This window comes from Panthera tigris, chromosome C2, assembly GCF_018350195.1.
Source record: "Panthera tigris isolate Pti1 chromosome C2, P.tigris_Pti1_mat1.1, whole genome shotgun sequence".
In the NCBI taxonomy this organism is placed as follows: domain Eukaryota; kingdom Metazoa; phylum Chordata; class Mammalia; order Carnivora; family Felidae; genus Panthera; species Panthera tigris.
This window is the reverse complement of record NC_056668.1, coordinates 22,622,729-22,648,794: the sequence shown is the minus strand read 5'-3', so window position 1 is coordinate 22,648,794 and position 26,066 is coordinate 22,622,729. Positions and strand designations below refer to the sequence as shown.

The window sequence follows — 26,066 nt, the reverse complement described above, 5'->3', positions numbered from 1 at the left end:
CCAAAAATACCTGTGGAATCAAAAGCATGGTGACACATTACTTATATTTTTAAATATCATTAAAATAAATACCAAACTATAAAATAAAAATTGTTGGGGCACCTGGATAGCTTAGTCGGTTAAGTATCCAACCAGAGCCTGTTTGGGATTCTCTCTCTCTCTCTCTCTCTCTCTGTCTCTCTCTCTCTCTGCCCCTCCCACACTCTCAGAATAAATAAATAAACTTAAAAGATTTAAGGGACGCCTGGGTGGCTCAGTTGGTTGGGTGACCGACTTCGGTTCAGGTCATGATCTCACAGTTTGTGAGTTCGAGCCCCACGTCGGGCTCTGTGCTGACAGCTCGGAGCCTGGAGCCTATTTCAGATTCTGTGTCTCCCCCTCTCTCTACCCGTCCCCTTCTCATGCTCTGTGTCTCTCTTTCTCTCAATAATAAATAAACGTTAAAAAAATTTAAAAAAATAAAATAAAATAAACTTAAAAGATTTAAATAAAATAAAAATTGTTTTTCCAAGTCATACCAAACTTAGTATGTGTACCTTCACTGGTACCACACTTTTAAATACTGCCTTTGTGTCAAACATACTTTGAATTAATATGATGCCAAGTTTACTTATGAAATTCTGAGGACTGGAACACATTCAAACATATTCTTACTGGGACAGAACCCATTCTCCATCCTCTTATTGTTGGATCCAAGCACTTCCCTCCAGTAAATAAATATGTTTCATTATTAATTAATGGCTAAAGAGTTTACAGATCATAGTCACAGAAACTCATTTAGTTTCAGTCCTTAATTCCAAGTGGTCCTTTCAAAATGATGCAAATAAGTGCAATAAATAAAGCAGAGTGATTAACCTCAAAACAATTTCTTCCTATTTTTGCTAAAGTAAAATATGAAAGTCTAGTCTTATTCTGTGTCTAGGTCAATTAAAATCTTTGTTATTAAAACAATAGGATTTTCTGTTCTTTTACATTCATTTTGAAAAATGTATCTTTCTGTGTCAAAGAAAGCAACCTAACTGACTTTAGGTCCATATTGCTTTTTGTTGCTTCCAAGAGATGTATTTAAACTGAAACTTAAGATTAAAAAAAACTAGGCATGAATAGTTTAACGTTTAGTTTTGTACTTACATACAAAAGTCATAGTTGTACCAAAATGGTCATTTCTATTTTAATAGTGTGGAAATGGTGAGCAATTTTCTCCATGAATTTAGGCACTCTGCTCTGGTTGATACTTAAAATGCTCCTGCAGACTAAAATACCAGGTCTGAGGGATTTCTGGTGATTATAAGGATAGGCAGTTCTTTCACACAACTCCTTGAACAAAAATAGAACGTTGTAAACGTTATAACAATTTAGATATCTCAGCATATATTTATTATTACATGACTTCATTATTATTACATGCATTTATTATTATATTATTTTTTATGCTGTGGGATATTATTCTTTATTGTGTATGTACAGCTGTGGACCTAAGGACTTTTTCTGTTTTTAAAAAATGATTTATTTAAATCCCTTTTAATGAAGGCAGAAGGTAATGAAGTGACTGTTTCACAACCCATGACAAGCTCCGCTAAAAATTCTTAGATCTCTTTGATATAAAAATATGAAGATTACATTAACCTTTTCTGTGTTTCTTTTCTAACTCTAAAGCAAATATGACTTCTTGAAAAGATAAATTGCAGAAAATGTAAGCAGTAAAATAATCTTTAAAATGATAGGATTTCATATGACTAATGTTTTCTTTATCACGTACCCAAATTCATTTAACAACTATCAACAAACACTACTGTTTGCATGAACTCTGTTTGCAAGAACTATGCTAGGCACAAAGAATGCAGCAGTGAAAAGATTTTCCTGCTTTATGGTACATACAATTTAGAAGGGGAGATGGAATCAAAGCATATTTAAAATCCACAGTCTTTTCCTTATGAATATGCAATTTTGAATTATGCAATTTTCACATCCAAAATATCAACTTTGAGTATGTAAGTGAACTTTTACAAGGCTACGAATACAGCTTTGGCATATTTTTCTGTCCTATCACAGACCCAGATGGACTTGTTCTTCTGAGTGGCCTCTGTATTCACGCATGTTGGAAAGTAGGTCTACTCTCACCAGAATGTCTCTACTTGCGACACTTGGGTGGCTTAGTCAGTTTAGCATCCGACTCTTGATTTTGGCTCAGGTCATGATCCCATGGTTTGTGAGTTCAAGCCTCACAACGAGCTCTGTGCTGACTGCATGGGGTCTGCTTAATATTCTCTTTCTCTCTCTTTCTCTTTCTCTCTCTCTCTCTCTCTCTCTCTCTGCCCCACACCCCTGCTCACACTCTCTCTGTCTCTCTCAAAACTAAATAAATAAACTTAAAAGAAAAAAAAAAGAATATCTCTACTTAATTCGCTCCAGGCTGGTAAAAATTGCTTAGACTCCAATTTAAAAAACAAAAACAAAAACAAAATCAAAATAATGGTATAATTGGCAGCACCTTGGTATTATAGGGAAAATTTTAAGATTTGCAACTTCCTTTTTCTCTTTAAATAGAAAGTACCAAAATGATGGGGGTGCCTGGGTGGTTCAGTCAGTTGAGCATCCGACTTTGTCTCAGGTTGTGATCTCACAGTTTGTGACTTCAAGCCCCACTGGGGCTCTCGGCTGTTGGCGCAGAGCCAGCTTTGTATTCTCTGTGCCCCAACTCTCTCTGCCCCTCCCCCAATGTGCGGGATCTCTCTCTCTCTCTCTCTCTCTCCTCTCATCTCTCAAAAATAAACATTCAGAAAAGAAAAAAAAATACCAAAATGAGATCAACAAATCCACAATTACTGATTTAAAAAAGAGAGACAATAGAGTTTCAAATACCTACACTTTATTAAAAATGCTCTAGTGAAATGAAAAACTAAAATATGATGGCATATTTATAGCATCATCTTTAAGTATGAAGGACAGTATATACATATCTTTTGTATATCTTTTAAGTAGCTGTACATCTGGGCACATTTTTTACAGCTGTATTTTTATTGCTTTTATGATGAATTTTACTTTTACTTTTTTATCAAACCTAGGAGATGCATTTCGGTATGCGGTTATGGGCAATTCTTAGTACCTGATTCAAAGACCAACAAAACAAAACAAAACAAAACAGAATCACAGGAACAGAGGCCAAAGTGAGAACTATAATGCAGAAAACAAACAGGCAAACAAAACCAATAAAATGTTTTCGTAAATAATTGAAAGAGCAGTAATGATATATGTGTTCAAATATTTTAAAGACCACCATACATATAGTTGAACTATCCATATTGCTTAATGTGGGTAATTGTATGACAAAAGAGTGGAAATTTTAGAAAAGGCATAAACTTTCCATGAATCAGAGAATACAGATAATGAAGTAATTAAATTTCAAATGAGAGAATGCCCATTCTCTTAAATTAATAATGGATTAGTGTTTTGTAGTGGTAATAACATTGATTCTTTTTTGCAATTCCTAGATTTGCCATTTATCTGCTCTCTCATATCAGGTAAATTGCCATATTTCTCCGAGGTACAGTCCCACTGTTTATACACTAAGTCCCCATTGAGCTCTAACATTTCCTTATTCTGTAAACCTCTTTATCAACTCAGTAGATAATCACACATTTTTAATATATAGTTTCATTCCGATGTTAAGCCCTTTTTAAATTATTTATAATTTTTAGTTCATGATTTTCAGATACCTTGGCATAGTGAGGGAGTGTGTTTGCAATTTCATTTTTCTATATAGCTTTTCCATACAATTCAATTATGAGAAAAGTTAAGATTACCTTGGTAATATCTTTACATTGGGGAAAAAAAAAGTCAATTTCTGATTGTAGAGAAGAATGTCGAAGAACATACTCCTGGCACCTGTAGATTCGAATGCCTGTCCCCCTCCCCGCCCTTTGGTAGAGATAATGGGCTGAAGGATTTTGTATTTGAATGACATTTTTAAGGTCCTTCTAATGCATTTTTTCATACTAGTGCTCTGAGAGCAATATTATAGGTCCCTGCTGGGCAATTGGCAAAATGGATACCTCTATTCCCCATCTGATGTAGGTGGTAGAATATAATTAGGCAGGTTGAAAATCTTCCTGGATGCTTCTGAGCTTGCTGAGAGGAGGGTTTTCAATCATTTATAGCTTCCTGAAATTTCTTTTCCAGCCCACAGCTTGAATAACAATTATCAAAGAAGTCAAGTCATAAGTTCAACATATTCTTTTAAAAACTACTTTTGAGAAAACTCTGTGAAACATTTTAAAAATAAAATGCCTTTGTTCTTTTTAAAAATACTATTTATTAATGAACTATTATTTTTTAAATGTATTGTAAGAATTTCCACTTGAAAGAAACTGTCATCAAGTTTGTAAGGTGATAAAATGCTAGTTCACAATTTTACAATAATTGTTTGGGGGAAAAATGCAATTTATATACCAAAAATGATTTTGCTATGGCTTTGTAGCAGAATATATTTTCTCATGCACGTACTTTATCCTACATCAAATTCAGTTGATACTTATTTCTTCATATGAAGCAATCTAGTGCTATCCCTGAAAAAATATAAATATATTGCAATAAAGAAATATGGAGATGTCAGTGCACATTAATAGACTTAAAAATAAATTTTATGGTTTTTGTAAGTTGCTATTTAGTGAATTAATATTAATTAAATTCAAGAAAAAACATGAAGTAAATTTGAATAAATGCATGACAACTATGCAGTCATTTTGGTACAATTTAAAATAATACTTATGAAAAAATAAATTTAAATTATTGTATAAAAGATACAGCCTACCTGTGAAAATATTTAAGCACACATGTAACAAACAACTTGCATAACTTGTTTATGATAGGGGTTGGGGGTGGGACAAAAATCTCTTAGATGTAAATCACCTTGGCTATAATGTTGCATTGTCATGATAGACACCTTGGAGCAGCATCATTACTGTTGTTTTGAAATCCACAAAACGTTCTTCTCTAGCTTTCTAAATCTCTTTTCTCAGCTTCCAGATTATTTTTAGATTCATATTTAATAGTGCATCTACTTATAAGAAAAATGTATCTGTCCTTTATCAAATATGTAGAAGCAATGTAACTCTAATATTTGTGGAATCCTACCATTTTTTCCCTGACCCAGACCACCCATCTTCCTCACTTCTCTTAATCCCCAGCCTAAATTTCATTGTCTATTAGTATAATTATGGCATTATATTCACTCCTCGATCTTTTTTGGCTTCGTGCAATATTTCTGGCAAAACACCACTCATGGTTTAATTAACCTCCATGTCTATTCCACACTGTGGTAGGACAGCTGAGCTTACCTGGAGGAAAAACCTGTCCTCATTCCTGAATGGTCTCTCTTTGAAGTTGTGGCCCACACCCAATGTTTGCACTTTGTGTCCTGTACCATTCATCCCACATTTTCCTGGTCCATTTTCTTGGCCAATTTTAGCTAACTGCCTTATACATTTCCTCTTTCCTCAAATTGGCAAATTTCCTCTATCCCCAAAAGCTTTGCTGATGACCTGCTTCGTGTTTTACTAAGAAATTAAACAAAGAAAACTTTAACATATGCTTACTACTACATCTACACTCATACATAACTGGACCTGTATGTTACCATGAGTGAAATATCTGAGTTTTTACATGGATCCTAGTACCCTCTCTAACGTATGATGGATTCAGGTCTCTATTCTCACCAGTATTTTTCCTCAGTCAGTACCTTATTTATCATTCCCATCAATATTCAAAAATATTCTATTATTTTTCTTTTATTTATAAGTATGTTATACATAACATAATTTATAACATACATTTTATATGTTTATGTGTAACATACACAATTCTTACTACACATACTCTTCATAAATGGGAGTATATTTATGTGTGGGTAAATAGCATATAGACAGGCAGATGATAGAAAGAAAGAAAGAAAGAAAGAAAGAAAGAAAGAAAGAAAGAAAGGAAAGAAAGAAAGAAAGAAAGAAAGAAAGAAAGAAAGAAAGAAAGAAAGAAAGAAAGGAAATTCCATATAGCCTCCACAGGCCATCTGATTCTCTATCATCTGTTCATAGCAAAATCCCTTAAAAATTTTGCTTAACCTTGATCTAATTTTCTTCCTCCAATTATCTCCTGAATAAAAACTTGGGTCATATCACTCCACTGAAGCTCTCTGACAAGTTTACCAGTAACCTTCATCTTCTTAAATTTAATGGCAAATTATCAATCCTCATTTTTTTTTTCTACCTAGTAGCAGTAATGAACTGGTTATAAATTATCTCTTTTGCTTAAGGCATGTTCTTTGGCTTGCAGTATGCTCCTGGTTTTTCTTTTGTCACACTTCTCACTCCTTTCCATACCCTTTGATCAGTTTTTGTCTTCTAATTGACCTCTAAGTGATCAAGGGCCCCAGTTTGGGGTCCCTTCTTGAATTCCTTTTTCTATGCTTATTCCTTGGACTTTATTCAGCTACTCTCATGGCTTTGATTACCACTTGGATCCAGTAAACTCTAAATTTCAACCAATGGACTTCTTCACTGCCAGACAGCTCCCTTTGGATATTAAATAAATAGCTTAAAGTGAAAATACCCAGTGCAATTTTGTACATGAACTTCACATTTGCTTCTTCCTTAGTCATCCCAACCTCATTAACTGGTGACTCTTTCCTTCCAGTTATATAGACTGAATACATTGGAATCATCTGTGATTCCTGTCTATTCATATACCCATATTCATTTTCTTGTTGCAAATCCTGTTAGCCAAATTTTAAATATATCCTAAACTTGATTATTTCTTAACACCTACCTATTACTGCTCTGGTCCAAGCCATCATAACTGCTTGCCTGGATTGTTGCAGTAACTTTTTAAGAGGTCTCAATGCATCCATCCTTGCCCCCCATTAGTCTCAATAGAAGAGCTAGATTGCCCCATTTGAAACAAGCACGATAGGAGCGCCTGGGTGGCTCTGTTGGTTAAGCCTTTGACTTCGGCTCAGGTCATGATCTCACGGTTCATGGGTTTGAACCCCATGTTGGATTCAGTGCTGACAGCTAAGAGCCTGGAGCCTGTTTCTGATTCTGTGTCTCTCTCTCTGTGCCCCTCCCCCTCTCATGCTCTGTCTCTCTGTGTCTCTCAAAAATAAATAAACATTAAAAAAAAAAGATTTGAAATAAGCAAGATAATATCACTCTTTTGTTCAGAAGCCTCCAATAGGTTTTCATATCATTTGGAAAGTCTTTCTATTACCTCCATGACTCTATATGGTAAGCCACTCTTCCAGTCTCTGTTATCTCCTTTCCCCCCTCATATCCTACTATTAAGATCAATTAGTTGCAGCCAAGTAAGATTTCATATTCCTCTATAATTCCTTGGATATTGCAAGGTTTTCAATGGTGTGTCTACTTTATTTACCTGGAACACTGACTGCACATAGCAAGTCTTAAGTGCAGTGAAAACAATCACAAATCTTTGATATACTGACTGCAGTTTCCAGTACTCTTGAGTCTTCTGAGAGAGTTCTTGACTGCCAAACTGAAGTCTATATGATAGACTATTGACTTTTAACAGGTATTAACTATGAATATATTTAGGTTAATTGTTGAGTTCTTTAGGTAAACTGAGGATGAAGGGCAGACCACACTTCTTTCAATTACAAAATTCAAAGCCAGTTAGGAACTTAATCTATAGCTGCAGCACTAGAGCTAATTTAGTATATGGATATTTGCATTCACTCTGAAGTTCGCTATATCTCGAAGAGTCATAGGAACTGGATATATGGGACAGAATTTCAAAAACACAGACATGTAATGCTAAAGTAATAGTAGCGTATCTGTTGATCAATAATTTGAATGAATTGATATAATCCTTTGTTTGCTTAGTAAGTTAATAATTTGTGTATCCTTAAATTAAAATATCTTTGGAGGCAAATGATAGAAAAGGTAATAATTAAAGGAATCCCATACACAAGATATATAGATGTAGAAGATTACCAAGCAATGGAATTGCACACTTTTCCTATGTGTACCATAGAGAAGATGTTGGAATTTTATTGAGGCCTATCTATGTCTTCCTATATTACAAGAATCATGCCTGGATGGCTGTTTTGATCAGTACCTTGAGATAGCACTTTACATATTTATTCACTAAGAGTATGCTTTTTTAGTACCTTCTCATAAAATGCTCTGTGGTATAATTATTTGACCTCTTCTTATACCTGCATGTTCCAACACCCAATTAGAGGCTTGATGAAAGCTGTTTCTCATCAATTTTATGTCCTGTAGCAAAGGTAGTATAATTTCCCAGACCATCTCTGCTTCCTGAGTCTTTAGCTCCACCATACTTTAATGATAATGTTCATAATTTTTCATTATCTAATGATTGATATACATCAACTGTAAAGATTCATCACAGACCTGTCTGATCCATAATTTGGATTGTGTTATACAAGGTATATAATATAGAAATATAAAAGATTCTTTATCTTCTCTTAAGGTTTTTGACAAATTTCACACTGTACCTTGTCTTTTCCGTGGTTTAAGGTGGTAGTATTGATCCATTTATACCATATTTGGGTACTGTTTTAATAAATCTTCTAGCTTTTGATTATGTGTGTGTGTGTGTGTGTGTGTGTGTGTATTTGTGTGTATGTATGTTTGTGTATGTGTGTGTAACATTTTAACTCTCTTCCTCCTTTGCATTATCTTAATAACTTGTATCAAGTCCTTTCTGAAGAGTTCCTTCTCTTTAATTGAAGATTTCTAACATTATATAAAGTTTCATTTGTATATGCAGTCTTTCTTTTAACTTGCCTATTCTTTATGGTAGGTTACTATTTACTATAAAGCAAGCAAAATCCAAACCACAAACAAAAGCAGGTCAATGGCATTTATATATTTGTTACATACAGTTTTAATTTTTAGATATCTCTTGGAAGTAGGTTGTTTCTATGTATGTGTAACAAAATGATTTGATGAAATTGTGGTTTTGGGTATTTTGGTGTATGGTGAGTAGTTTTGGTTTTCATGTTCATGACTTATACAAAGCAGTTCCAATAAATACACACTGCTTTCACTGAAGATAGTTATGTTAATTATGTATGAGTTAGACAGCTTGAGAAGAGTTCACAGCATAGCTATATGGATATATCTTTTACCTCCCTCAAACTTCTATCCAATGTTTAGTTATAAACATTTAAATGAAGTATATTAATCACTCAGCATAGCTCTCTATTCATAAAGGAGCATATATTTGCTGTAATACTAAGGACACAAATAATAATAATTATATATATATGTATATATAAAATTTCTTATCTATCCAGTGATGTAAGCATTTGAATATGTATTTGTCATGATGTGATAAGGAAAACCATACACATATATTACCAGGGTTTTTTTCTTTCCATTTTTTTTGTTTGTTTCAAGTTTTTATTTAAATTCTAGTTAGTTAACATATAGTGTAATACTAGTTTCAGGAGTAGCATTTAGTGATTCATCACTTACATATAATACCCAGTGCTCATCACAAGTGCCCTCCTTAATACCCGTCACCCATTTAGCCCATCCCCCCACCTAACTCCCCTCCAGTAACCCTCAGTTTGTTCTCTACAGTGAAGAGTGCTTTATGGTTTGCCCCTCTTTCTCTCTCCTCTCCCCCATGTTCACCTGTCTAAATTTTTTCCTGTGGTTGACTTCAAGTTTCATAGCATTGTGATCTGAAAATATGGATGGTATGATCTTAGTCTTTTTGTACTTTTTGAGGCCTGACTTGTGACCCAGTATGTCATCTATTCTGATGGATATCCCATGTGCACTCAAAAAAAGAATGTTTACTCTGCTGCTTTAAGATGTTATTTTCTGAATATATCTGTTAAGTCTGTCTGGTCCAGTGTATCATTCAAAGCCATTGTTTCCTTATTGATTTTCTGCCAAGATGATCTGTCGATTGCTGTAAGTAGGTGTTAAAGTCCCCTACTATTATTGTATTATTATCAATGAGTTCCTTTATGTTTCTTGTTAATTGCTTTATATATTTGGGTGGTCTCAAGTTGGGGGAATAAATATTTATAATTGTTAGATCTTCTTGTTGGATAGAACCCTTTATTATGATATAGTGCCCTTCTTAATTTCTTATTACAGTTTTTGGTTTAAAATCTCATTTGTCTGATAGAAGTATGGCTACTACAGCTTTCATTTGACATCCATAAGCATGATAGATGGTTCTCCATCCCCTCACTTTCAATCTACAGGTGTCTTTAAGTCTAAAATTAGTCTTACTTGTAGGCAGCATAAAGATGGGTCTTATTTTTTTTATCCATTCTGACATCTATGTCTTTTGATTGGAACATTTAGTCCACTTAAACTCAGAGTGATTATTGATAGATATAAATTTAGTGACATTGTATTACTAATTAAGTCGTCATTTCTGGAGATTTTCTCTGCTCCTTTCTAGTCTTTGTTGCTTTTGGTCTTTCCTTCCCACTCAAAGAGTCCCTTTTAATATTTCTGTCGTCACTAGTATTTAGTGGTCACAAACTCCTTTAGTTTCTGTTTGTTTAGGAAACTCTTTATCTCTCCTTCTATTCTGAGCGACAGCTTTGTTGGGTAGACTATTCTTGGCTGCCTAATGTTCCTATTCAGCACATTGAATATATCATGCCACTCCCTTCTGTTCTGCCAGTTTCTGTGGAGAGGTGTGCTGCTAACCTTATTTGTCTTCCCTTGTAAGTTGGGGATTTCTTTTCTCTTGCTGCTTCTTTTAGGATTTTTTCCTTATCTCTATATTTTTTGCAAATTTAACTACAGTGTGTCTTAGTGTTGGCTGGCTTTTGTTCACTTTGATGGGAGTTCTCTGTGCTTCCTACATTTGGGTGTCTATTTCTTTCCCCAGATTAGGGAAGTTTTCAGTTATAATTTCCTCAAATAAACCTTTTGGTCTTTTTCCCACTCTTTTTCTTCTGGGATTCCTAGGGTACAAATGTTATTACATTTTATAAAGTCACTGAGTTCCTTAAGTTTACATTCTTGATCCAATATTTTTATTTCCCTCTTCTTTTTAGCCTCTTTATTTTCCATAATTTTATCTTCTGTATTATTGGTTTCTCTGCTTCTTCCATCCTTGTGGTCATTACATGCAGTTGTTTTTGCATCTCAGCTGTAGCATTTTTATCTCAGCCTGACTAGATTTTAGGTCTTTTATCTCTGCAGTAAGCGACTCCCTGGTGTCTTCTTTGCTTTTCTCAACCCCAACTAGTGTCCTTTTGTCCATCTATTAATGCCTGCATAAATAGAATGTGATATATTTACACAGTGGAGTATTCTATAGCAATAAAAAGAAAGTACTTACACAAACTACAATATGGATGAACCTTGAAAACATTAGGGTAAGTGAAAAAAGCTAGTAACAAAGCCACATATTGAATGCTTCCATGTATATGAAATATCCAGAATAGACAAATCTATAGATTCAGAAGTGTATTGTGATTGTCTAGGGGTGGCCGGTGGTGTGAGATCGGGAGTAATGGTCAAAAGAAGAGGAATTTCTTTTTGAGACGATGAGAATACTCCAAAATTGATTTTGTGGATAGGTGCACAGCTCTGGAAATATACCAACGTGCATTTTATTGTACATTTTAATGGGTGAATTTCATTCTATGTGAATTATTTGTAAATAAAAATATTGAGAATTAAAGACAAAGGAAGGATTTTGGGTGTTCTCTAAGCAACCGGAAAAGGACATGAAAGGTTTTAGGGTTATAAGGCAAATGCATTTGATATTTAAAAAAAAATCACTCATGCTGCAGGGTGAAGAATGAATTCAAGAGGGGGAAGTGAGGCCCATGGGAAACATACTGCACTGATAAGGTGTTGGGGAAAGGCAGGGGTAGGAGAGATGGAGAGAAGTGAATAAATTCTAGAAATGTTTTGAAGAGGCATCAACAGTGTTTAGTGAATGTTTGGATGAAAGGTGGTGATGAAAGGAAAGAGGAAAAGAGTTTTTCTAGGTTTCTGTCACAGACCCCAGGATGGAAAGTATTATCTGTCATTAGTAAACTATTGCATGTCATAAGATTATATATATATATATATATATATATATATATATATATATACACACATACATATACGTGCATATTTATATATATTTATATATTTGCATATTTATATATATTTATATATAAATTTATGTATATAAACATATATACATTTATATATATATGCATATTTTACTATATGTGCCCGTATTTTAATAACTGGCTCACAATCTGTTCCACATTATATATTCAGTACTTTAAAACTGATATTTAAAATTGAAATGATATAAAATGAAACAATGATATAAAATGAAAGACAAATAAACTTTTTCAGAGATTTTAATTTTAAAAAATTATATGAGCCAGGTTCCAGCTAATAATTGTGAAAATAATGGTTTTCAGAATGTGACCTGCTTATTTTCTATTACTGCCTGGATGTGCTACCAATGCCAGCATAACACAGCAGCTAAGACTGCAGAACCAGACTGGGAAGTGGGCATCCTGATTGTGCTTCCTCCAACCTTGGTGACCAGGAATTAGCTACTTAAGTTAGCTGTACCTCAGTTTCTCTGTCTGTAAAATGGGAATAAGAATGCAACATTCATAATATTGCTATGGAGATTAAATGAGTGAATATTTGTAAAGAGCTTAGGACTTATTAGTACACGATAAATACACTGGCATAAAACATCTGATATCCAGATCTCAGTGATAAATATACTAGCTTATACAACATCTATTTCATTGTGATAGCTGAAGGCATTCTGTGTCAAAGAGAAATAATAACTCTCCTATTTTCTTCTTACTCACCAGTATTTTACTGCTGCTAGACTTTTCTCACAATCCTATGAACTATATCCCAATTATTTATAATATTTTGTCAATAAAAATGTAATATATTCAGTAAAGAACAAAATTAAAATCAGGACAAAAAACTACTATAGAAGAATAAAATTTCTAGTGATAAATGATAAAACATTTCACATATAAATAATTACTGAATGATGGGATTTATATTTTATTACATCCATAATACTACTAATAAAACTCTAGATATTGAATTTGTCCATAATTGCCATTACACTTGTGGATGGTTTGCATGTATCCTTGACCTTGATCTTCATTAGGATGAACTTCCCTGTTCAACTCCCATGACTCTGGGGTCAAAGTCCAGTCTTGCAGTTGTTACATTGATATGAACCCTATGATACCATTCAGTGGTCTTAAATTTTTAGATCCCAACGATTATGCATCACCTCCCTCAAATTTATACTGGTCAAAGTGATATAAAGTAACCTGGACTCCATGTCTATATTACTGTCACTTATTATGATCATTCATTGTGATTGGACCTCTAAGAAAGTAAGTTAGAATTAAGGGGAATATGCTTGTAGTATGGTTGACTATAATTCTAGCCTAACTGTTGGCTACTCTGCTTGACAAGATACTTATTTTTTTGTTGTGTAATTGTATGTGCAATTTTAATCAAATCTAAAGATAATAAAACAAAATGTTCGATATCAAGTTGTTCAGAAAATTCAGAACATGTGAGTTTAAGTCATAAGTATGGGGCTAGCATAGAAAGTCAGGACCTAGAAAGTCCCACTGATTCAAATCATCAATGTATGTAAAATTCCAGTGCTTTCTCCAAGGCTAAGAAACCAAGAAAAATAGGATGATCACTATCATTTCTGAATTCCCATTTTGTTCACGTATCCTTCATAATGGAAAATAAGAAATGTAAGAACAATTGATTATTAAAAATATCAAAAAGAAATAAAGAAGCCAAGAAGATATTCCCATCTAAAATTTACATCTCTGCTGAGGTAAAATTTAGTCACACAACCATGAGAAGACAAAAAAGACATGTGAAAAATTGAGGCATGTGATACTCTAACCTTGTTAGTCAGCATTTATTGCAAGATGCTCAGATGTGTTGCAATAACGTCTGCCACATGATTGAACTTATCCTGTAAACACCGATATCGTATTATTCAATCATACTGCTCTGAAAGTCATGTGAGTAATTGCTAGTAAGCCTGAATTCCATGATTTCAAGGTTTTGAAGAAGTCATAGGCCATCTGGTACCATGTTTTTTTTTTTTTAATCCGAAATTTAAAATGTCCTGCTATCTCACACAAAGATAGTCCATTGGAAAGAGATGAAGCACAATATCAAAAATATTAGAAGTGGAATAGCATAATATTAATAACTGGTAAAGGTGAGCAATAGACACATGAGATTTCATTATGCTATTCTTTATGTCTTTGTTCTTAATTAAATCATACATTTTACCATAGGGAATTTTATTTTTTCTTTTTTTAATACAATTTATTGTCAAATTGGCTAGCATACAGTGTGTACAGTGTGCTCTTGTTTTGGGGGTAGATTCCCGTGGTTCATCACTTACCATGGGAAATTTTAAACAGCATGGTCAAGATGGATCTGTTCCTTTAGACCATTTCCTGAACTGTAACAACAGTTCTGGTATACCAGAACCCAAATTCAAGTCCAGGGTGTGCTGCTGCAACCTACTTAAAAATCCACCAAGTTTTCGGGGCGCCTGGGTGGCTCAGTCGGTTAAGCGTCCGACTTCGGCTCAGGTCATGATCTCGCGGTCCGCGAGTTCGAGCCCCGCGTCGGGCTCTGGGCTGATGGCTCAGAGCCTGGAGCCTACTTCCGATTCTGTGTCTCCCTCTCTCTCTGCCCCTCCCCCGTTCATGTCTGTCTCTCTCTGTCTCAAAAATAAATAAACGTTAAAAAAAAAAATTAAAAAAAAAATCCACCAAGTTTTTAAATGGAAAGCCACTGAGATGTCAATGTCATTTGTTTTGCTAGAGTTATCACAGTACAAGTTGAGTAGTATACGGCATTTAGTCTTGGCTGCTTTTCCCCACACCTGGTTAGAAATGCATAAGATTATGCAAGCTTAGTTCTAGGTACATGAGAAATGTTATTATCATCAGTGTTGTAACCAGCTTAAGAAGTATGGCAATCTAGTTCAAACTATAGACAAATAAAAGATGTTTTAAAAGCAAGCAGCACCACACGAAATAGGAAGTAGTATAATAATGTTAGATGAAATGATTACAAAATACCAGACATAAAGTCTATATATTCAGTAAGGGCTAACTATAGTCATTATGTTTTCCAATTAGTACATCTTTATATAAATCCCTGCAAGATGTTCTATAGTGGATTTTTTTTTCCACTGCAGTATGAAGAAACTAAAAATATTTGGGAAACATTTTTTCTTTGTTCTATATAATAAAATAAATAAAGACCCCATCCTTAGTCTTCTCTGGTCAGGCCTTGCAGGAAAAAAAAAAAAGACAAGACTACTCAAAGAATATATATTAGTTTGCTTCCTGCCTATATTCATTTGAATAAATTATATTCTTTGATTTCACCAATCTTTTCTTCTGTAGTATCTAATCTGCTGCTTATCCCATATCTTTTTCACTTCACACATTTTTTAATCTTTAGATTTTTACTTAATTTGTTGTATATCTTTCATGTCTCTCCTCATTATGCTCATGCTGTCTTTTATACAGTATATACAGTATATGTAAAAAACACAAATGTGAATGTTCCTATCTCCCATCTTCTATGTCATTCATGGATCTGTTGCTATTGATTAATTTGTTATTCCTTACTATGAGTTCTATTTTTATGCATCTTGCATATCATAATTTTTTGGAGGCCAGACATTTTGAATGCAGCATTTTTTATTCTTTTAAATATGTCTGGTCTTTTCTCGGAGACCCTGTTAAATTCCTTGGAAACAATTTTATTATTTTGAGAATCGTGAACTTTGCTAGGGGAGTTGGAAGCAATCTTCAATTCAGGACTAATTTGGCTACACTACTAAAGCTACATTGCTCAATATACCAGTGGTTCTTTCTGTGGCTGTGAATAGTCTCCTCCCACACATACACCTATTGGTACTCAGCTGCAGACTCTTGGGAAAAGTGCTGAAGACCTCTGGAGCTGACTGTGTGAATTTCTCTCTCCTCCACAGAGCTCTCTCCTCTCTAATATCCCACCCTATGAATTCTAGCACCATGGATCACTCAAACTCAGAATGCTGTCGCTTCAACACAGAGAAACAACCAGACTGTTCATCTCTTGGCTGTAGCCTGGAAACTCTCTTGAGACGTTAGGCTTGAGAAATCATAGGACTCACGTCATTTGTTTCTTTTCTGTCAGGAATAAATGTGCTTCCCATAATGTCATAAATGGTGTTTGTTGTTGTCATCGTTTAAAGTCAGAGTGTAAATCAAGCCCTTCTTTATCCATTATAAAAGTGAAGCTCTAACAAGTATTTTAGATTGTCACTAATGCCACACTTAACACCAGAAAATGCAATGCGTTTACCCTCTAGTGACCACTTTTTGTCACAGATACGAGAATCCTCATAGTACACAACACGACACACTTAACAACGTCATTTTTATCAGACTGATGGCACAAATTAAAACGTACCTAGCTAGGACAAGCTAAGATGGCAGAGTAGTAGGAGGCCCTTAGGTTGCCTCATCCATTGATACACCTAGATAAAGAGCAAATCATTCTGTATAGCCAAGAAATCGACCTGGAGGACTGACAGAACAAACTGCACAACTAGAGGGAGAGACGAAGTCACATCATGGAAGGTGCTAGGTGCAGAGATGTGGTTTAGGGGGGAAATGAATCATAGGTGCTGAAGAGTGGAGGGAGCCCTGGTCACAGAGAGAGGAGAGAGAGAGAGAGAGAGAGAGAGAGAGAGAGAGAGAGAGAGAGAGAGGACTTCACAGGGAATCACACAAGGAAAACATTTCCCCAAAGCTGTTGACTGGGAAAACGAGACAGGCTAATTATAGAGAGTTTTCACAACCAGCAGGACTCAAATACTGGGGTTTCAGAGGTCCGTGGAGTGGCCGATGTGAAGGCCTAAGGGCACTGCAGTGCTCCTATGGAGAAGAGGGGAAGATAGTCTGGGAACAGACAGTGAGATCTGAGGATCCCCTGAGAAGTACTGGGAGAGACATTTTCTTCTTCTTGGAGCACACTGGGGAGAGGTGGCATTGTCTCTCCAGTGACAAAAGAGCTAGCAGGTGCCATTTTTGTCCCTTGCCCCCCAGCATAAACTAACTTCAGATAGCAGCACAGCACCAACACTGGCGGCCTAAACTGCTTACACCAAGGCCCATCCCCTGCACTCTGCTGGTGATGTTTTTCTGGGGCAAGTGTGCCTGAGAACCAGAGTAGTGGACCTCTCCCCTAGAAGACCAGCACAAGCACCCCCGTCTCCCCTCACACATCATGTCGACTGAACCAGGTGTCTTTTATCAAGCGGACCAGAGCACATCTAGTTAAAAGTCACCACACTCTGTCCAAGGTCCATACACTCCCCACTGCAGGAAAGGAGAAACTTGCAGAGGACTGACCTGAGGGAAAGAGCAGCCAAAACACACAGCAGACTGCACAGAGAAGACACAAAAGACACTTCCTGAAGCACTGGGCTCTGGAGAGGATATCACCTCTTCTTAACAAAGCCATTACTCTCAGCAGCAGGAAGCATAACAGGCTTTCCTAACACACAGAAGAAGACGAAGACCTAGACAAAATACCAAGATAGAGGAATTCATCCCAAAAGAAAGAATAAGAAAAGTTAATGGCCAGGGATTTAATAGAAACTTATATAAGTAATATGCCTGATCCAGAATTTAAAACATGAAACAAAAGGACACTAGTTGGGGTTGAGAAAAGCAAAGAAGACACCAGGGAGTCGCTTACTGCAGAGATAAAAGACCTAAACAACCAAGTGTGTTGCTTTAACTTTTTGGTTTTATTAATAATTCTGTTATGGATGTTCATGTATAAGGTTTTATTGTGGACATCTATCTTTAATTCTCTTGGGAATGTAATTGCTGAGTCATACGAGAACTCTATGTTTAACATTCTGGGTAACTGTTAGACTTTTTATCCAGAGCACCTGCTCCATTTTTTACATTCTCACCCACCAGCAGTGCATGAAAGTGCCAATTTGTCCATAGCTTCGCCAACACTATTATCCGTCTTTTTTATTACAGCCAGCCCCGAGGGTGTGACGTGGTATTGTGGTTTTGATTTACATTTTCATGGTAGCTAATGAATTTGAGCATCTTTTCATGTTTTCAGTGATCTTCCCTTGACTTCTGGGGCTTGTTATGGCAACCTTGTCCCTCTCCAGACACTTTGTGTCCTATCCCTCTCCGCTTTATATTGAATATTACAGTTCTAGTGAGCTTCTGTCATCTTTTTGAATGATTCAGTTTCCCTTCTAGTTCAGGTCTGTTGGTTCCCATTTCCTTCCTACCTTTCCCTCTTTGTTGCTTGGCCAGAGCTGACTTCATGAATGTATGATGTGCATAATTGCGTAGAGCCTGACATTCAAAAGGGCCCTATATTTGCTTCCATATATTGCTGTGTTTGCCTTGAAATCCATGATAATTTTTGGATAAGAAACCCCACATTTGATTTTGCAGTAGGCCCTGCAAATTATGTAGCCAGTCTGGTGCCTGTCTTATCATTATTACTTATCCTTCAGGTCTCAGTTTAGACAGAGATACCTACAAGAGGTGTTCCCCACCACTGTAGACTGTATTATGTGTCTTCCTGTATTTCATCTATACCAGCATGTATTATGGTTTGCCATTTTTTCGTCTAAGCCTTTGACCTATTAGACTAAAGGCTTTGCCTTTCTGATCTATTTTTCTATCCTCAGAAACCAGCATAGTGCCTGTTACTCAGCCTTCGTAAGACGTGTACTTCAACTACATAGTTATGGCTCAGGTGATGGGCCATAGAGGGAATAATTCCAAACATGAGCTCCAGGGCCAGACAGCCTCGATATTCAGTCATTATCATTTGTAAACTGTTTGGAAACTGGGTATTTAATGTATTGTTTCCTCAATTTCTCATCTTTAAAGTGAGGATAATTTTAGTCCAAATCTTATAATAGGGATTAAGTGAACTAATAAATGTAAAACATTGAAAATAACATCTAACTACCATTTACTCTATTTGTTACCTGCTATCATTGTTATATTAAGTTTCTGTTTGCTGAATAAATTATTGATTCTATATGCAAAGAGAAGAGAAGGGCACTAGAACCTCGTGAAAAACTATGCAAGTTAAGGAGTTATACTGTATAGGGGCGCCTGGGTGGCTCAGTCAGTTAAGCATCGACTCTTGGTTTGTGAGTTCAGAGCCTCACGTCTGGCTCCATGTTCACAGTGCCGAGTCTGGTTGGGATCGTCCGTCTGTCTCCTTCTCTATCTTCCCCTTCCCCACTCCCTGCTCAAAGTGTCTCTGTCTCTCTTAAAATAAATATATAAACTTTAATTTTTTTTAAGTAGTTACACTGTACACATTACTCTTCCTTACATGAATTTGCAATGCTAGGAAGAAGGTTAATTGTACAAAAGTTGTTTATGAAACCAAAATAGGAAGAAAATTAGGAAGCTGGGAACAAACCCGAAGGAAAGAGAAATTAATGCTAAGAGCAAGTATAAGGATCTTATAAAGAGGGAAGAGAATCTTTCTGTTTAAAATTCTTTACACAAACTGTTCAACTGAACACAATGTTAACACAATTTTAGGAGATGAGTTTGAGTAAATTAATGCCAGTAACCTTTGGAAAGTGTTTTCTTGTTTATATAATTAGTAGTCATGCTTTGACATTACCTGTAAGTATTTGAAGTTGAGCTTAATTTATAGTCAGCAGAGATATAATGCCATTATGAAAAGGCAAACAGAATGTATAATAAAGGGGTACATGTTTTCTCTATGTCTACATTTGTCTTGGGTTATATATGCTGTCTCTGCTTGTCCAACATGAGGAGATCGCATGTGCCCATAACACTCTCCTTTGTGCTTGCTGGCTTCTCTCAGTTCCTTCATATGCTTTCTGGGGGCGCAGGCGTGGACTTATGTCTGCAAAGCTGTTCCTCTTTCACTATTTACAGTTCATAGTCCACACTTTCGTTTTATCAAGGAACATGCCTGTGACTCTACCCTACCCCTCCATTTACTCAACCCAAGATAAAACTTGGGTGTTCCTACCTGGAACCTTTCAGTTTATTTGTATTATTATTATTTTTAAATGTTTATTTATTTGAGAGAGAGAGAGACAGACAGACAGAAAGAATCCAAGTGGGGTAGAGAGAGGGACAGAATCTAAAGCAGGCTCCAGGCTCTAAGCTGACAGCACAGAGCCCAACAATGGGCTTGAACTCACGGACCACGAGATCATGACCTGAGTCAAAGTCGGACGTTTAACCAGCTGAGTCACCCAGGCGTCCCTATTTGCATTATTTTTAAAAATGGATACTTGTTGTACTTTAATTTCCCAAAGGGTAAAAATTGTTCAGTTTTGCTCAGCATGTATCCCCAGTGCCTAAGTGCATCTTGTAGAATAATTGCACCAGAAAACAATTGCTGAATAGCTAAGTGACATGATTCACAAATCTCACAAAAGGCCAAAGGGGTCAGTGACTCTAAAAATTGTCAAAGACATCAGTATAAAGAAGAAGGAAGATTGGGAATACAGGCAACTCAAATGTGTTATGTACTACAATTGGGTTCTAAACTTGGCAATAGATGTCTAGTCAGGTGAGGTTACAAAAACAACTAATAAACAGGATACATTCTATAATTTCAAATGTCCAACAATTAAAATTGACAACAAAATATTTGTGTTGGAATTAAACTCCAGAAGGTAGTTATCACAATGATTTTTCATTAAGTGATTCTTCAAAGGACAGTAAACTCTATCAATAAACATTTTATAAAAATATTGAAATACTCTTCAAATAAGCAATTCTTAAACTGACCTTCTGGAAAGGCAAAGAATATAACATTAAATCAAATTTCAAAGAGTGCCTTTCTAAAAAGGATTGGAATAATAATGTATAGTCAGGCACTTTACTTTCCAATCATCTTACTTAATGCAATGATAGAACCTGAAAATACTAGACGGACAGCTAATATGCCCATTAACCTGTCTCAGTCAAATATCAGATGTCTTAAATGAATCTTCAGTAGGTGGTGAATCAAAGCCAAGATATAAATTAATTTTCTTTCAGAAATGTGTAATGCCTTTTTGTGACACAAAGAGAAAGATGTCCTTTGAAATGTTAGATATGAGAAGGAATGACTTTGGTCTTCTAGTATAAGTATTTGAGACAAATGGATATTGTAATTATTATAGAGCCAATGTCAAGTCTGAAAGTGACTTATGATTTCCCGGGGAATCACATACCTTCCCAAAGAAATTCTGTTCTTCCCGAATTTCTGTTAATAACTTCAGATACATTGAAAATAACTTTTCAATCTCCGCATCTTTACTAATCTCATACTAATTTTACAAACACCAGTAGTTTTTTGCAAGTCAAAACCATATCATTTACAACAGGAAATAACAAAAGCACATGTTTATTTTCAAAGGAGATATATTTGCCTTTCAATTCTGTGAAAGAACAGTATTTTTCCTAATAGAAAAATGAAGAATTTGTTTTGTATCATTAATAAGCTATTTTATCACATTAATAAAGATAATAAGTGCAAGTTGTTAATCCATAGTAAATAATAATAATACTAAATAATAGCTGGAGGAATATATTTCCTTTACTCAACCACATTTACGTTTTCACTATAACTTAATTTACCTTATAAGATATTAGAACATAATGGTCCTGTCCTTGGTACTAGTCCAGGTGACTTTAACATAAAGTACCATAAAAATAAAAATGTTCTCACCTTTGTTCAACTATAATATCACCCTACAGGATGAATCCCGAAGTTTCAGTAAGATTAGAAAAGTAGTGTGTCCTAAGAAATGCACAGAGTTCAAAGTAGTAATTATAAGCAATTACTATATTGGCATGTTCTACCACATTTAATAATTATTTAAAATAGTCAACCAGGGACTATTTTGAATATAAATTTATATTTTTCCAGGAAATTAAAAGAATGTGGGAGAATCCTGCCATGTAAATATGGAAGAGATAAAGAGGGAAAGGTTGAAACAGGTCTGTGGAGAGTGCTTATGGAAATAACAGTACATGTAATTCACATTAATTGGAATCCAAATTAGTGGTATCCAAATTGTAAAGTGTGCTTAGTCAAAAAAGTGATGTCTTAGAAAGGTGATGTCATATGGAAGTACTGAAATGTCAGGTTGAGACACTGGGAGTTTATTTAGGTATCAGCACAATGTTATTCACGATCATAGAGCGCAGCAGATGTGAAACCTTCATGAAGTTGGTATGAGAATTAAAAGTTTGCTTTTTAAAAAACGTATTCTTAGCTACACAAGAATTTCTGCATCTGCAATGAGATTTTGCTAGAGAAACATGGGAAATAACATAATGCTGATGGCTTTTGCAGAGTCGGGGAATCTTTTTCGGTCACATTCACCCTGAGTGTGATTGTTCTCTTGAAATCCAGAGATGCGCGTGAGCATCCGTCCAACGCAGCAGCACAGCCAAGGTTCCAGATAGTAGAAGCAGAGAGCAGAGAGGTCTATGGAAACACGGTTGCTAGACATTGAAAATGATAATATTGAGCAAGATGATAAATCATTGTCATCATTTAAAATATAAATAGATAAAGGCTCAGAAACTGATCCAAGACTGAAGACACAGTCAAGCATGGGACATGGGGAAGAATTAGTATCAGTCATGGAAGGGAAGACAAGAAGGGTAGAAGAAGTTATTCTGGGTGATGGAGTGATGGCTCACATTTGTTCGTGCTGGTTGGAGAAACACATGAAACAAGAAGGCCCTGAAGGAGAGGTATCTGGTCCTGTAACTCTCCAGAGAAAAAGAGTTTCTGGATGGAGAAGGGTGACTAATGATCGCAAGTGTAAGGGAGAGGATGAGACTGTCTAGGACAGAGTACAGGGGCCTCCAGAGAGAGAGGAAGCTGCAACCCAGATTAAAAAGTAGACAGAGAAATGACACTGGGAGAAAAAATAGGAGAGCGTGGGTGTCCTGAAAGCCAAAGGAAGTCTGCACATAAGGAAGGAAGGATAGTTCAGTGAGATCCAATGATAAATAGAAGTGCAGTAAGATAAAGAACTCGGAATACCCACTTAGTGACTGAAAAGTAGTTACTTACTTTGTATAACAAATTGGCCACTCTGCTTTTGAGTTTACTCATTCCAATTTTAACTTTTGTGAGTTTCTGCATTTTTTTTCCTTTTCTCTCAAGTAAGTAATTGGGTTGGCAGCCAAACATCTTAAATATTGGCAGAAGAGAATGCCTTCTGCTTGAAAACCTCACCTTACTATTTTTTAGCAATTCTTGAAAGTTGGAGAACATGTTTTTGGCCTAGAAATCCTGATCTAAGTTGCATAATACATTCCCAGCATGTTTTTGTTTCTTTGTTTTTGAAGACCATTTTTATGATAATGATAGTAAATAAATTATGAGTGACTGATATGATTGTGTAGTAATTACATTCCTATATAAAAGTAGAAAGCAAAAAATGGTTGTATTGTGTCCCAAGCAATTTCATGTTTGAAAAAGAGCTTTAAAATAGTCTGTTGATATGAATACAAGAAAATAAACACCAAGTTTTAATAATACAAAGTGCACACATGTATTGAAATTTATTTCAATTTCAGTTACATAGAAAATTAAACAACCATTATGTTATTACATAATAACTTACATATTTCAAAATAAATGTGTGGCATGCAGTGTTTATTGAGTCACTAAAACCTCAGACGTTGAAAATAATCATTTCAATAATAGTAAATACATGTTTCAAATGAATTATAAAATGACAAATTTTACTATATTTCCTGATTGTAGAAAGTAAAATTCAGTGAGTAAATTATCTGTGTTTTAACATGTGTGCCATAAAGGCATTTAAGTGATTTAAGAAAATAATTGTAGTTCTACCCATTAGGTTGCACACAAGAATTCTTATTTGAAATATAATCTATAAACTATTGGATTATGAGCAATTCCTTGATTTGAATCAATATTCGTGGAGTACATGATTAATCATTTTTATGCTGTTTCCATTGACTTTCTAAGAGTGACTTTCGTAGTGCTGTTTTTAATAATTTACCTGTGATAGGTACAGTGCTAATTAGGCTTATGAACAGTACTGTTTCATTCATTCAACAATAACTATAAATTCCTCTTGGGCTTCAGTTGTCATACATCTTGATACATTGCCTTTACATGGTGAAATAGGGAACTAAGGTGAAAACAAGAATATCATTTTGACTGGTGAGTTTTAGCCAGAATTGAATAGGCATTGTTGTTTTGCTATGTTTGCAAGGAGCATAATTGGAAGCCAACAAAGCCCTTCCTAGAAGAACATGTAAGGTTTTGAAAAAGCAAAGAGCACATTATATAAAGGAGGTTGATAAAACACGTGTTTAAGTTTTTACTACATGTCAGGTTCCCTATGAGCAAATGGGCAGGTAAAAATGGAAAAGCTAAAAGCAGTAAATCATAAATACAGAAACATGACTTTAAAAATCCTTAATGCAGGTAAGACTTTCTGTTTTCATTTATTATATGTGTGATAAACGCCCTATGTTTGGTCATCATTTTGCACGAACCAAGCGTAAAATCTTTCTTTTTCCTGAATCGATGCAAACAGAGCCCAGACGGCCGTATCGAAGTCAAAGGGCAGCATGGAAGCTCATCACTGCACATTAAAGATGTGAAGTTGTCAGATTCAGGGAGATATGACTGTGAAGCCGCAAGTAGGATTGGAGGGCACCAAAAGAGCATGTACCTTGATATTGAATGTAAGTTATTTTCTTTTTGTATGTTTATTGAAACAGCTTTTTCTGCTTTAGAAAGTATGAATTTGAGTAGGAAAATCAAAATACATGTGTAATTCATGATTTCACTATTTAACGCAAGCTCTGGAACAAATGCGGCCACTCAGTCAGTTATTAGAGACATCTAGTGGATGCTGTGGGACATTTCGCAGTGCCGTGCGTTGAATGCTTTTCCATACTGCTTATTCTGAAAACTGTGATTTTCATTTTTACTTTTTTTGCAGCCTTTAACCCAAACACAATATACATTAAACTGCATTAGTTTTCAGTGGTTGTCAGTATCTCCTTAGAGTTCTAAGATTGATGGTCCTGTGTTTCACATATGTGGTTATTTTGTTGAGATATTTTGCATCCTCCTAAGATACAAAAATAGTGTTTTCAAAATGATTGAATGCATCAGTACTTACATTTTATCGAAGTAATGTTTATTGTCTGGAAGTGCAAACGATGACAAGGAGAGTTGTTAAATAAATACAAGGGTTTTCATAATTTTGTGTGATTTGGGGATTATGAGGGCTAATGCGAATGCTCAATCCACCTTAGGTCATTGCATGGGATTTTAGAATAATTTCATATATATGTTCATAAAAAAGAAAGAGTTTTAATATTATTTTCAATAAATCATCAATTTTGGAGGTTTTCTGATGTTGAAGACATAGCTGTCTTAGTGGGAATGTATAAGATGCTCCTTTTAAATGAACTTGTGTGTGTGTGTGTGTGTGTGTGTGTGTGTGTGTGTGTTTTAATGTTAATTTATCTTCAGAGAGAAAGAGATCAGGGAAGGGGCAGAGAGAAAGGGGGAGACAGAGAATCCCAAGCAGGTTCTACGCTGTCAGCACAAAGCCCAATGCTGGGCTTGAACTCACGGACTGTGAGATCATGATCAAGTCAAAACCAAGAGTCACATGCTTAACCGACTGAGCCACCCAAGTGCCCCAAGATGCTCTTATTGATAACACATTTCTATTGAGTAATTTATAGTACATTAATACTGACAGAATATGGGGGTAACTGTGAAATAAGGTGTATTTTCTTATTGAGAATGTCTTTTGAAAGCAAATATTTTCTCAAGAACAAGCACAAATAATCCATATTATTTTCATAAATGTTCTTATTAAGAAATTCATGGAAAGGCCAATTAAATAATTCTAAAAAATTATGAAGGATATTAAGTAATTCTATC

The 26,066-nt window shown here is 35.2% G+C and overlaps 1 protein-coding gene across 1 annotated transcript in view; it reads left to right on the top strand.

Annotated features, from left to right (window-relative positions):
* Positions 1-26,066, top strand: part of NCAM2 (neural cell adhesion molecule 2) — a 223,505-nt gene that overhangs the window by 65,022 nt on the left and 132,417 nt on the right. The window contains exon 9 of the mRNA XM_007075055.3: positions 24,697-24,847. Coding sequence (XP_007075117.1) covers positions 24,697-24,847 — 151 coding nt within the window. The remainder of the gene's footprint in view (positions 1-24,696; positions 24,848-26,066) is intronic.